General features: G+C 50.1%; 1 protein-coding gene across 2 annotated transcripts; it reads right to left on the minus strand.

Annotated features, from left to right (window-relative positions):
- On the minus strand, positions 1–9,383 carry YKT6 (YKT6 v-SNARE homolog). 2 transcript variants are annotated; one of them, XM_043463482.1, is made up of 7 exons: positions 9,123–9,383; positions 6,634–6,716; positions 5,328–5,428; positions 4,214–4,318; positions 3,878–3,943; positions 2,448–2,549; positions 1–1,766 (listed from the first exon to the last, which is right to left on the minus strand). In XM_043463482.1, exons 1-7 carry the CDS (start codon positions 9,224–9,226, stop codon positions 1,731–1,733), a joined length of 597 nt encoding a protein of 198 aa, XP_043319417.1. In that variant the 5' UTR covers positions 9,227–9,383; the 3' UTR covers positions 1–1,730. The 2 variants fall into 2 exon arrangements, with proteins under 2 accessions (XP_043319417.1, XP_043319418.1); XM_043463483.1 differs by having other exon boundaries at positions 6,634–6,709; positions 9,123–9,271.
- Positions 9,384–11,874: the final 2,491 nt, after the last annotated feature.

An 11,874-nucleotide genomic window follows, 5' to 3' on the forward strand; every position in this document is an offset into this window, starting at 1 on the left:
GAATTTCAAAAGACAACTTTATCCAGACAGGAACCTTCCAAACAGAACACAAAGAAAAGTTAGGCAACAGTTATTAAAATACACTTTGCCAAATGATTTAACATTAGAAGACAAGAGGAGCTGGGGGAAGGGTGGATGCAGAGGTCTCGGCCAGCCCTACCCACCCTTGCCACCCTCTTCCCAATCTTGACCACCCCCCACCCCCCAACCCCAGTACCCTCCGAAGTGGGAGGAGTCAGACAACTCTCAATCATCCCTCAGGGGTGGTCATGGCACCTCAGAGACCAGTGAGCAGGCCAGGTCTGCACCTTTCAAGGGTAAACATGGCAGAACTCACGCTGGGTAAGCTACTTTTAGGCCAAGTTCTCTGGCGGCACAGTGCCCAGAGAAAACGAGCAGCTGGCAGGTCTTAGGGTGGGTCCTCGGAGGCCACGCAGATCCCACTTCTGGCCCATGCCAGGGCATTCAGGGCCACAGGCACTTCCTGTCGGGGCAGTGGACCTCCTCGACAGGGCAAGAACAGAGGGCTCAGGGAAGCACAGCTGAGGATGAGACCACACTGGTTGATGCCACTCCAAGACGGGCATCCAAGGAGACTGAGTCTCAAGGGTGTACCTTGAGCCTGTGTCCTCAGGAAGCGCAGCAGGGCACTAGGAGGCGGTTTACAACATGGCAGTGTGGCCCGAGGGACCAGCAAGGCCAAGAAGAGCCTGGGACCTCCTGGGCTACTGCCTGGGTTGCCCCCTGCACCTGTTCTTAGGGCTGGGCCTCGGAGCCATAGGCCTCGTGCTGCTGGGGGCGGGGGTGGGGTAGTGGTGCTCAGCAGTGCGTCTGCCGGGGGTTGGGCTGGAATGTGGACAGCTCAGCCCACAAGTGGAAGCTGGGACCCCCAGGCTGGCCGGCATCTTCTCTTGGTGCCTGTAATGGCGGCCACAGTGAAGGTCACTTGCTAAGACGTAAGTCCCAGGTGATTGTCAGAACAGTCCTTCTTGTCACCAGAGAGGCAAGTGACAACCATTCACGAGACCGCAGCACACATGCTCTGATCCAGATGCTCAAAGTCAAATGGCAAGTCAGGGCAAGTGCCTCCTCCCCAACTTCTAGGGCTCTTGACGGAACTTGCTTGCTGGACGGGTATCACAGAAAGTCAAAGTCAACCTCAGCAGGAATGCAAACCAGGTCTCAGAATTTGTGAAGTCCAGTAGCTGTCTCCTCCCAACATGGAAGCACTGGCCTGAGCCCCCCACCCCGCCCCCACGCCCACTGCAGCCCCACAGTGGCTGTCCCTCCCCAGTCCTGGAGTCAGGGCACCCTGCTCCCTGTAGTGTTAATAGTTAGTATACAGACAAAACCCAAACACGTGAAGATCCACAAAGAGCTGGCTCTTAACCCCCCATGGGCCTTGCACAAGTTGGGGGCCCACATCCTTCCCAGGGGATTAGAAACAAGCCCTGCAGCATCCACGGAGTCACTGAGCTTTATGGTTCCATTTGGCCCCCAAATACACATTTAGGGGCCTCAGTATCTTTTCAAAAATAACTAGACATGTGAATTTGAACGTTCCCCACCCCTAGGTCCCCATCCACCCTTCGGTTTCTCCCAGGAGCTCCAAAGTCGAAGTTGAATCTGTCCCACTTGGGTTGTTGCGAGGTGGCTCTGCTTCCTGGGGGGCCGCGGCTCCGGTGTGAATGATGATGACGTTCCAGCGCAGGGGCCTCTGCTGGTGGCCATCACATGATTGCACAGCATGAGTTTTGTTTCCGGGCCTTGAGAGGGACAAAACAGAGCTGAAGAGGTGGACCTCAGCACACATAGAGCTGGGAGTTCTGAGGGGACCAGCTGGCTTTACTAGGAGCTCTGGAACCACCAAGGAGAGAGAAGTGGAGGGAAGCCATCCAGGAGTAGTTCACACTCCCAAGATTGTTCTGTCCACCTTCCATTAATGCTATCGATAAGGAAGGAAACTTCCTATTGTTTAGCCGAGTATAAAGAACAAGAATGTCTCTTCCTTCGCTCCAGCCTTGACTCCCCATAAAGTTATCTGACCCCATGGGGGTGTTTCTTACTAAGGATATCTTCAGAGAGCAGAGAGGTACCCACTTGGTTCATGGGGCCCCTGTTACCTTCTCCTTCACCTCCTCTTCAGATACCTCCTAACCCCACAGGCATCTCCCTCCAAGGCACACCATGACAGCAAATGTGTGTGGGTTGACCAAGTAAATGCAGCACCCCTACTGTCCAAACGGTGAAATAGTTCAGTCCAAGTTAACAAATTAGAAGTGTCGGAACCTCTTTGGGAAGGTGGCATACCTCAGACAGCAGGGGTGAGGAGGACCCATCCTCACCTTGGGGAGGTTTTGGGGGGGCGGGGGGGGAGGCGGGTAAGCAGCCCAGAGGCAGGGAGAGCCAAGTGAAGGTGTGCCCAGGAGTGGCCAGGCCACACTCACCGTTTTATAGAAGGCTTTAGACTGTATTCCCAGCACTTCGGATTTGGATACCAGGTCATCGAGCTTCTCACCTCGTTCCAATAAAGACTCCATGGTGTTGTGCTGGACAAGGGGAAAGACACAAAAGAATGCCTTGCTCTGTTCACAAGGTGAGCAGACGCAAGTCCCTCATGAAGCTCAGTCACAGCAAACTGCTTCCTTTGGGCTCCTCCCCCACATGAGCATCAACACACAGTGACCCAGACCTGTGGAGGACACAGAGCCTAGTGACCTTCCTGGAGGATCTAGAAGGTTCTAACCGGACATAAAGCACTGCCCCCAAATCCTCCAAAGCAGAGGCTTAGATAGCCACACTCCAGGAGAGGTCCCCTGCGCCCGTATTAACACACACATATTCCTACTGCACAGCCATGTCATGCTTCCCCCAGGGGAATTGTGTCTGAATCTCACGACTATCAGCTCTGTGAGAGCCCCTCTGTACTTAGTGCAGACAGACCCTTTCCAAACACATGAGGGAGGGAGGTCCTCACAAGAGTCCCTAGCCCCGCCACCAGGGCCATCAGGAAGTAGCTGACTTGCTCCCACCCCAGATAGCCACTGCTTCAACTGCAAGGCCCTCAGAGGCAATTGGCATGACCCTAGGTTTGGACATATGAAATGGCACAGAATGAGAAATGAGCAAAAACATTCTTTATCTCTACACACGGCTGAGCAACTCAGATTTCCACCATAAAAAGTTAACTGGATCAAGACATGAATGGGATGGATAAAAGGCAGTGTGACCAGTAATCCAGATTTTACCACTGCAGCCAGAATGGGCTAGGTGACCTGGACCCATCTGCTCTGTGGAGAGACAAGGAAAGACAGTGCGTGTGTGTCCCCTGCCTCTGTGTGCTTGCTCACAGACTGAGGCTCTGAAGCAGCAGAAGACAGAGACAGGGCTTGGTTAGCAAACATGGAGAAACGTTACAGAAGACAGAGAGGTGCCTGAAGACGGTCATCTCTTAACTTTCATTCCAAAGCCAAGGTAGCCCAGAGTTTAAAAACAAAGGCAGAAAACAGCAACTGCAAACTAGATTTCAGGTAAAATGCAGGGTTCCCGCTCTTCTGAATCAGGCCTGTTTCTGACAACTCGGGACCTGTATTTAGTCAGACAGCCTCAGTCTGCACCGAAACCCACACTCTGAAAAGAAGGAACCTGCTGGGCTGTGGGTCAGGCTAAGGCAGGCACCATGGAGGTAGAACCACAGAGTGGCTGTCTGAGTGAGTCTGCTTTCAAGGCCTCTGATGCACAGGGCCAGGAGGGCCACCACCACTTTCAGAAGCGCTCTGACTATAATTAAAACAAGTGTCAGCTGCGTGGGCTTGACTGCTGGCAAATCTTTTTGCCTCTCAGTTTCTGAACTTGGTCTCCTAATTTACTTACTTACCAGGATGATCTTGGTCTCATCCAGTTCAGCCTGCACTTTAGTCATGGGGTCAGCTTCTCGGGGGTTCTAGGGAAGAAGCAAAAATAAAAACGTCAGGACTGGAGTGGCTGCCTGGAAACTGGGCTCAAAACCAAGCAAGCTGGATATACTTTCGGAAGTTAAAAACCACAGGATGCTTAAACACATGCTGGAAAAGTGAAATCCTGCCTAGGAGCTCAGGTTCCAGGTCCTATTGCGGGTTCCTGCGGTCTTCAGGAGGACATCAACCTCCATATCACCCAGAGTCACAACCATCAGGCCCGTTGGCTTTTCTGTTTCACAGCCTTGGCACCTTACCTGGTATCTACTGAGGTGACTGTCCAGGCCTGTGTACTGGATGGTATCAGGGGATCCAGTTGGCCAGTCTTTCCTGTCGACCTGCTTGGAGAATTCGTCTAGTACCTGCAAGACAGAGGAGCTCAACAACAGCCCCATCTCTGTGCTCATCCAAAAGAGGCTCTCAGGACCCCAGGACCCACAGAGGAAGGCAGAGGAGGATGGCTAATGGCAAGGGAGAAAATCTAGGTCCAGGTTTCTTCTTCTTCAGTATTCTTGGAATTAAAATCCAAGTATGCCCAGCCTGATAGGAACCTCATCTGGGAATGATAAATTATTAGAAATTCAAATTACAGATTTCCACTTTTCTCAGGTTGTGAATTTCCAGGAAAGAGGATACTGAACCTTTAATTTTTCAAAACAATTCTTCAAAAAGGTAATTAGGTCATTTGAATTTAAGCAGTCACCAGACTTCATGCGCTTATACGCATGTGTGTTTTAGGGGATGTGGGGCCAGGGTGTTTGAGGAGTTTATCATCCGCACCACAAAGAAACACATTGAAGAATGAGGAGGCACCAGTCCCATACTAGGGAAAGAAGCAGCTGTAACTGCAGGAAGGGCCAGCAGGGGGACTCCTTGAGCAGAAGCGCAGCAGGTGGGGAGGAGCCTGGTGTGTGCAGGTGTGGTCTGAAAGAGCAGAGGAAGGGAAGAAGGGAGGTGGGTCATGGGGCAGAACATGCAACCTAGTGTGGCTCAGAAGGAACTGAAAGTCACAACTTTCAGGGCGGAAGCAGGAGCAGAGCTGGCAACAGGAGTGAGTGGGGGCAAAAGCACAGCCAGAGCTGACCCGAGGGACCCACTGGGAAGGAGAGATGCTGGGACTCTGTGGCTGACAAGAAGAGCCAAGGTGGCCCCAGGGACACTAGTAGGATGAGAAGCAGAAATCAGTGGGGGACGAGGGTAGGGTGGGATGAGACAGTCAGGAATGAGAAGGCTCCCAGACTGTCTCTTGGTTTAGAGTGAGGAGGCTGAAAGCAGGCTGATTTTGGACATACTATTTCATCCCTTACATCACTCCTGGTCCCAGTCCACACCTGTCTGCCCAAGTACAGTCCAGCCAAGCTGCAAACTCACCTTCTCTAGCAAGGTAAAAGCCACCCGGGATGGGTATTCACTGTCAGCAATGACCACTCCCGCAAGACTGTCATTTCTCACGTAGACATGGCACAGATATTCTAAGGAGACAAGAGGATGACAAGAGGGCTTTAGACTTTCTCACCCCCCAAAGCCGCTGGACTGATAGATACAGTGCTGGGCTTCTGTCTTCTGGGTCAGCAAAGCGGCTCTGAGCCAGGTTTACGGTGAGGCCCTGCACATAGGGCAGCATGTGCAGGGGCTCTGCTGGCAGTGTGGCCCAACACCTGCTTCAGGGTGAGTGAAAGTCCCAAGGCCCAGCGTGCAAAGCCAGGGTCGAAGGATCACCAGTGGCGCAGAAATATCCCAGGAAACGGCCCCAGGGGCTCGTCCGAGTCCCACCCTGAGCTCGAGGTCAGGCTCCACTATGTCTTGGAAGCTGCAGCCCTCAGAGGTGCTCTGCTCTGCTCCCAAGCTGATGGAACTCTGGACAAGCTAAGTGGCTTCCATTTTCATATATACACAAGAAACTTGGTAAAAGATTTCCTGGCTTGAGCCTGTCAGGGCACCAGGTTTCCTCACTACAGCAACCTAGCCTGCTCCAGTCTGTGGTGAGCCTTGATGGGGATGGGGCAGGAGAGGGAGGAAGAGATAAAACCCATCCAGAAAAAAATAAGCCACTGCTGGCTGGGGTCTCAGTACGACTGTGCTGAAGTCATCCAATTATCAAAAGGTACAGCCTGTACAGGGCTTCTGCAAAACAGTCACAATCCTTGAAATGATATTTTGTCATTTGGAAAGGATTCAGAGGTGACATAGCTAACCAAATACTCCTAAAACAAATGCCTAAAAATTCTTATAGGAAACCTGAATCATAATGAAGAAAAAAAACTAAGGTCATGAGGAAAAATAAGGGGTCTCCAGGCTCCTGGGCAAAAGCACTAAGCAGCACAGAATAGTTTTTCCTCAACAGGGCTGGGTAGAGGTCCTTTTCTGAGACGTTTACAACTCCAAAGGCAAAAGAGGACAAAGCAGGAAGGCTGCTTACTGCTCCAAGAGAGGCAGACCCTAATTGTAAGCGAGTCTAAGCTTTTGGGGGTGATTTAAGGAAGCAACCAACATACCAACACTGGGCATAGAATTTTGCATAACAGGAAGTGTAGGAGGGAAGAGAGAAGCCAGTAGAGGATCGTGGTTCTGGGAACCCTCTCCATCACAAGGCAGCCCCTCCATGGATAGAGCTCTAGGCCATCTGAGGTGGGGCAGCCAGGCCAGCACATGCTTGTAAGGTGGTAGGTCTTCTTACCTTGTTCTTTCACAGAAGCTCGGCTGCCTTTTCCTGAGCGCTCCACAATCAGCTGACTTGTGAAGGTCATGAACTCCTGAACGCTAAGAAACACAACACATATTACCTGTTCCTGTCACCTTGTCCCCAACACAATGCAAAGTGACCCCTGAGCTTATAGACTAAGGAGACATTGCTTCCTGGTTTCATTCCTTCTCTTCCAACCTTAGGAAGAACTAATAAACACTCTGTCGATGATCATGAATACAGATAATTACACATCATCACAACCATTCAAACCACATCTGCTTGCTACTGAGCAGACCCAAACAACCCACTTCCAGACTTCTGGGGAATCTTCTACAGGTTATAATTAATTCAACATTTTGGTCAGAGTATGATTTGGGACACAGCAGAGACCAGAGGCCAGCTCCTGTTCTCAAGGCTCCACTAACTCCCAAAAGTGGGAAGAAATAAAAACTGTGATGGAGATACCTAAGTGGCAAAAACTGTTCAGCGGATGCAGTCAGTTATGGCAGCTGCCACACGCTGGACCCTGCAATGCGACAGTGAATGCTGGCTCTAGCCTCAGGTCAGGTGGGGCTAATCCATGGTACAGGCCTGGGACACTCTGGATGGAATTGAGGGCAAGAGCTCAGCCAAGACAAGGAAACAGAAAATGGTTTGTACCAAGGCTGAGGGAGAGGAGGAGGTTCACGGGCCCAAGAAAAAGATGTGGCCAGAATGGAAGAGTCATAGGTGAAAACAGTCCAGCTGGAGGAACCAGAGTTAACAAGAAGCCTCTGACTGGGAATGTCATATAAAGGGCTGTCAGTGCAGGGTCCTGACTTGTGGAATCCACAGTTGGTTCCAGCAAATTCATACACTCCTGAGATCCCATCAAGAGCCACACAGCAGAGTGAGGACTCACAATGTCTGGAGTGGACTCCCCTGGCTGGGATCCCAGCTCCATCACTTACGAGATGTGTGACCTCTGGTAAGGGACTTACTGTACCGCGCTTTGTCTATAAATCGAGACGTGCTGTGACGACTAAATGAGCACTTAGCACAATGTCTGGCGCATAGTATTACTTGTTATTAATATCCTGAGAGAGTGAATAGGACCAGAAAAATCCCTTAGAGGAAAGTCTGAAAATAAGGAAGTCCTTGCAATAAAACTAAAAAGAGACAGAGCTTAGAGAAGAACTATAATTAGACAAAGGAAGAACTGCATTCATTGTGACATTCTGCATACAAGAGCCAGAAAAGCTGGAAAATGTTTTAAAGCTCTGAGGTTCGCATTCTGATAATCATGAGGTGGGGAGGACAGAAGAGAGGAGGACTTATGAGAAAAACAATGGGCTCAACTGGACTATATGTTGTTTTAAGAGACACTTGTAGAGATTTCCCTACAGTACTGCAATCATCTGAAACTGGTCTGGATACCGAAAACCAGTGAGATGAAAGTCCGAAAGTGAAATCTCTGAGGATCCTCAGTAAATGTCAGTAGGGGAAAGAGAGAAAGGAAAAGAATCAAGAGTTAACCAAGTTAACACCCAAAGTTCCATCACAGAAAAGCAGCAACACAGAACAGAGACTAGAGGTCACCATAGAGAATGCTAAGGATCAAGAAGGACTCAAAAAGAAGCAGAAAGTTTCAACAAAATAGCAAGTGGAATTGTTTGAGATCCTGCCATCAAGCCACTCTCATCAAGAACAAAACAGCCCACTGAAGTAATGAAGATAGAACCCAGATGCCACCAGACCTGGAGATTGGGTGTCCACAGACACAGACTTTGTAGGACCTTTCTCCTTTTGTGCCTCAGTCACCGCCACCCCTCCCACAAACAGGCTGTTAAGTGTCTGTGGTATTTCTAACACACACTTGATTGCATTAAAGTGCCTCGCAAATGTTCAAAGGTTTTTAAGCCCTAAAACCTCCATGCTTCCTTCCACATCTTCACTGTAGAACGCTTTCGTACCACTAGAGCCCAACCGTAAAGAGCATACAATTTGGGTTGGAGTCCTGGCTGGTTTGGTATCCATCTCCTGGGGCCTCAGTGACTTCCTCCATAATATGACAGAGTGTACCAGGAACTCTCACACCGAACTGTTGGAAAGCCCAGCCAGATAACACAAACGTGGCGCTTAAGGTGTGGCACGTGAGCTTCCTGGGTCAGAACCACTGAGTGGGATTTGCTGGTTTAAGATACAGATTGCTGGAACTCAACTGGGCGTGAACCTAGAGGAATCTGCCCTTTCTCAAAGCCCCCCGGTCATTTCTATAAAGAAAATTTGAAAACCCCTGATTGCGGACTACATTCCAGAACGGGCTACGGCTTTTCACGATTGAAAGGAGGATGATTTCTCAAGAGGCACAATCCGCAGGCCGAGGAAAAGGCCACCGGCTCCAATGCGGGAGGCCAAGCCCCGGGCCTCGATTCCCGGGCGGTCTCCAACCCGGACCCCGGGCCTCCCCGTCCGGGCGCCGCCCTCCTGGGCCCGCTCACCTGGATCTCTGAAAAAAGCTGAAGGAGGACACATCGTATGCGGCCTTGAGCAGCACCGTCTTGGACTCGCCTTTATACAGGACGCTTAGGCTGTACAGCTTCATGGCGCCGGGCCCTTGGGCTGGCCACCCGCCTGGCCGCGGCACCGGTTCGCAGGGAGCAGCGCAGCGCCGCCCCTCGAGGCCGCCGCCGGCTGCTGACGGGTCGGCCACCGGCTTCCTTCTCCTGGCTCGGGGTTCACTTCCGGTTCCGGTCAGGGGCTGCCACCCGAGGCCTAACGGAGTCTTTTCGTGCCCCGGATGCAGAAAGAAGCAGCCGGAAACACGAACGAGGGGGTGGTGCGGGGTCCTGCGCGTGCGCGTGAGGCGCTGTCGGAATTCTAGTAGGCTACCCCGCTGTCTCACTGCGAGTCCTTACTGTTCTCCTGCTGGCCTATCTCTCCGAGGCCTTCTCCCTCCTTCCCTGGCCGTCCTGAGTCCTCCCAGCGCCCCCCGGCTTCTTCCCGGTCCTTCTGAGTACTGTAGGAACACCTGTGTCCCGGAGGCTGTCCTTCCTCTGAGCAGTGAGACCCAGAGCCCCACCCACACGCCAGTACTTTGTAAACCCTACACCAGGGACTTTAATTTATGCGCGAACTGCCTTCTAGGAAAGTCTTTTGTAAATCAGATCTCCTTTTCGAGTGAAGGGTAGGGACCTTTTCGAGGCTCCTGCTGGGAGGTGAAGGCTTGCCTCTTATTTTCAGTTAATTGAACCCTCTCTTGCCCTTCCCACAGCTCCAAACTGAGGGAGCACTTGGCATACCATGACTTGGAAAACCTCATTGTGCTTGAAATGTTGAAATAATGCTTTTTCAGTGGATGGGGGTGAATAAGGCTCAGTTCTCTGAGGGTAGTACGTCTTTTATCTTGTTTGTTAAATGGTATGTTATCAGAAAGCATCTTGCAGGACAGACACAGCTAAAAGGACCTTGATATTTGGAAATTGGCGGGAAAGTTACACAACCGTCGTGCTAGAAGCAGCCAGATCTGAAATGATGGGAAACAGATGGTATGTTTGAAAAACCAATAGCATCACTCAAAACATGACTCTCAATCAGAGTACCTCAGTCTTGTCACTGGTGATATTTTGGATTGGATAATTCTTTGTTGTTGGGGGCGGTCCATGCATCGTAGGCAGCATTTCAGGTCTTTACCCCAACTAGATGCAAGTGGTACCCCAATGGCCATTAGGCAACCAAAAACGTCTCTGGACATTGCCAAATGCACTATTCTGCTGGCTGAAGGAAGTTCCCACCACCTGCCTTTTCATTCAGCACCCTTCTCATCGACCCTGGGTATTTTCAAGTGCAGGGGTGTGCGGAAGGGCTTTTTCCCATCCCCGATATTTTGGTACCAAACCTCAGGAACAGAGAGGCCAATGCCAGGCCAGTGTCTCAAAAAGATATGACGCTGAATTGTGTGTAACCCATCCTGACTGCACTGACACAATTGCCCTGTAGGGGGCGGGTGAAAGCCATTTCCGAAGAAAATTGAGTCCGTTTTTTTGTTTTTCGGTGTTTTTTTTTTTTTTTTTGCCACTGAACGTCAAACAAAAGGAGGAATCAGACGGACAGTATTTGTTGGAATAGATTTAAATGTATTCACTTGAAACAGTAGTAGTCGTCCTGAACTTTCCCTTACACCAAGCACTTTGCATATGTGACCTCATTTAATCCTCACAAAAACAGGAAGATACTATTAGCACTTTACAGATATACAAACTGAGATTCAGGTTAAGGAAATTGCTGGTAAGAGGAACGTGTCAACACCAAAACAAGGAACAAACTGTCTCATACACCTCTAACAGCTCTCTCCCTCCTCTCCGGCCTTGCTCAGCCACCATCACCGCAGATAGCCTCTCTTGGTCTATGTGGTTACCAATTCCCCAAGCTCATCTGTCTTACTGAAAAGTAAGATCCACCTTCCACTTCATCACCCCAGAAGTTATTCAACTTGGATTCAATCCTAGCACTGCCACAAACCACAAAACCACAGAAGTGAACAAACGATTAACCCCTCTGAGTGTGTGTCTCTTTCTCTCATCCGTAAAACTGGAAAAATGTCCTTCCCATAGGCACATTGCTAGGAATGATAAGGCATTATATTCCAAGCTCTAGTCATATAGATGTTTAACAATGATGATTATGTGTATTGTTATCGTTCATGACAAAAAAGGAGGAGAGATCATGGTAGGTTATAGGGATCCTGCAGGCTGTGGGAAGTGGAGATTTGACAGTAGGCTGAGATCTAAAGAAGGGCTATAGATTGTAGAATGGTATTGTATCTTTTAATTTAGTGATTTTGATCGTGGTGTTATGTAAGTGAATTCTTTTTTTTTTTCTAGGAAATACAAATTGTTGTTTAGTCACTGATTTGTGTCCGACTCTTTTGCGACCCCATGGACTGGAGGCCCACCAGGCTCCTCTGTCCATGGGATTTTCCAGGCAAGAATACTGGAGTGGGCTGCCATTTCCTTCTCCAGGGCATCTTCCTGACCCAGGGATTGAACCTGAGTCTCCTGCTTGGGAGGTGGATTCTTTACCACTGAGCCACCTGGGAAACCCATAATATATTTAAAGGTAAATAGCATAAATTTAAAGAGACAGGATGAAAAAGAAAAGAGTCAGGATGAAGGGTATCCAGGAGTTTGCTGTCCTGTTCTTGCAGCTGTCCTGTAAGTCTGAAATGATGGGACTAGGAGAGATTGTAGGGCA

Source organism: Cervus canadensis, chromosome 3 (assembly GCF_019320065.1).
Source record: "Cervus canadensis isolate Bull #8, Minnesota chromosome 3, ASM1932006v1, whole genome shotgun sequence".
NCBI classification, from domain to species: Eukaryota; Metazoa; Chordata; class Mammalia; order Artiodactyla; family Cervidae; genus Cervus; species Cervus canadensis.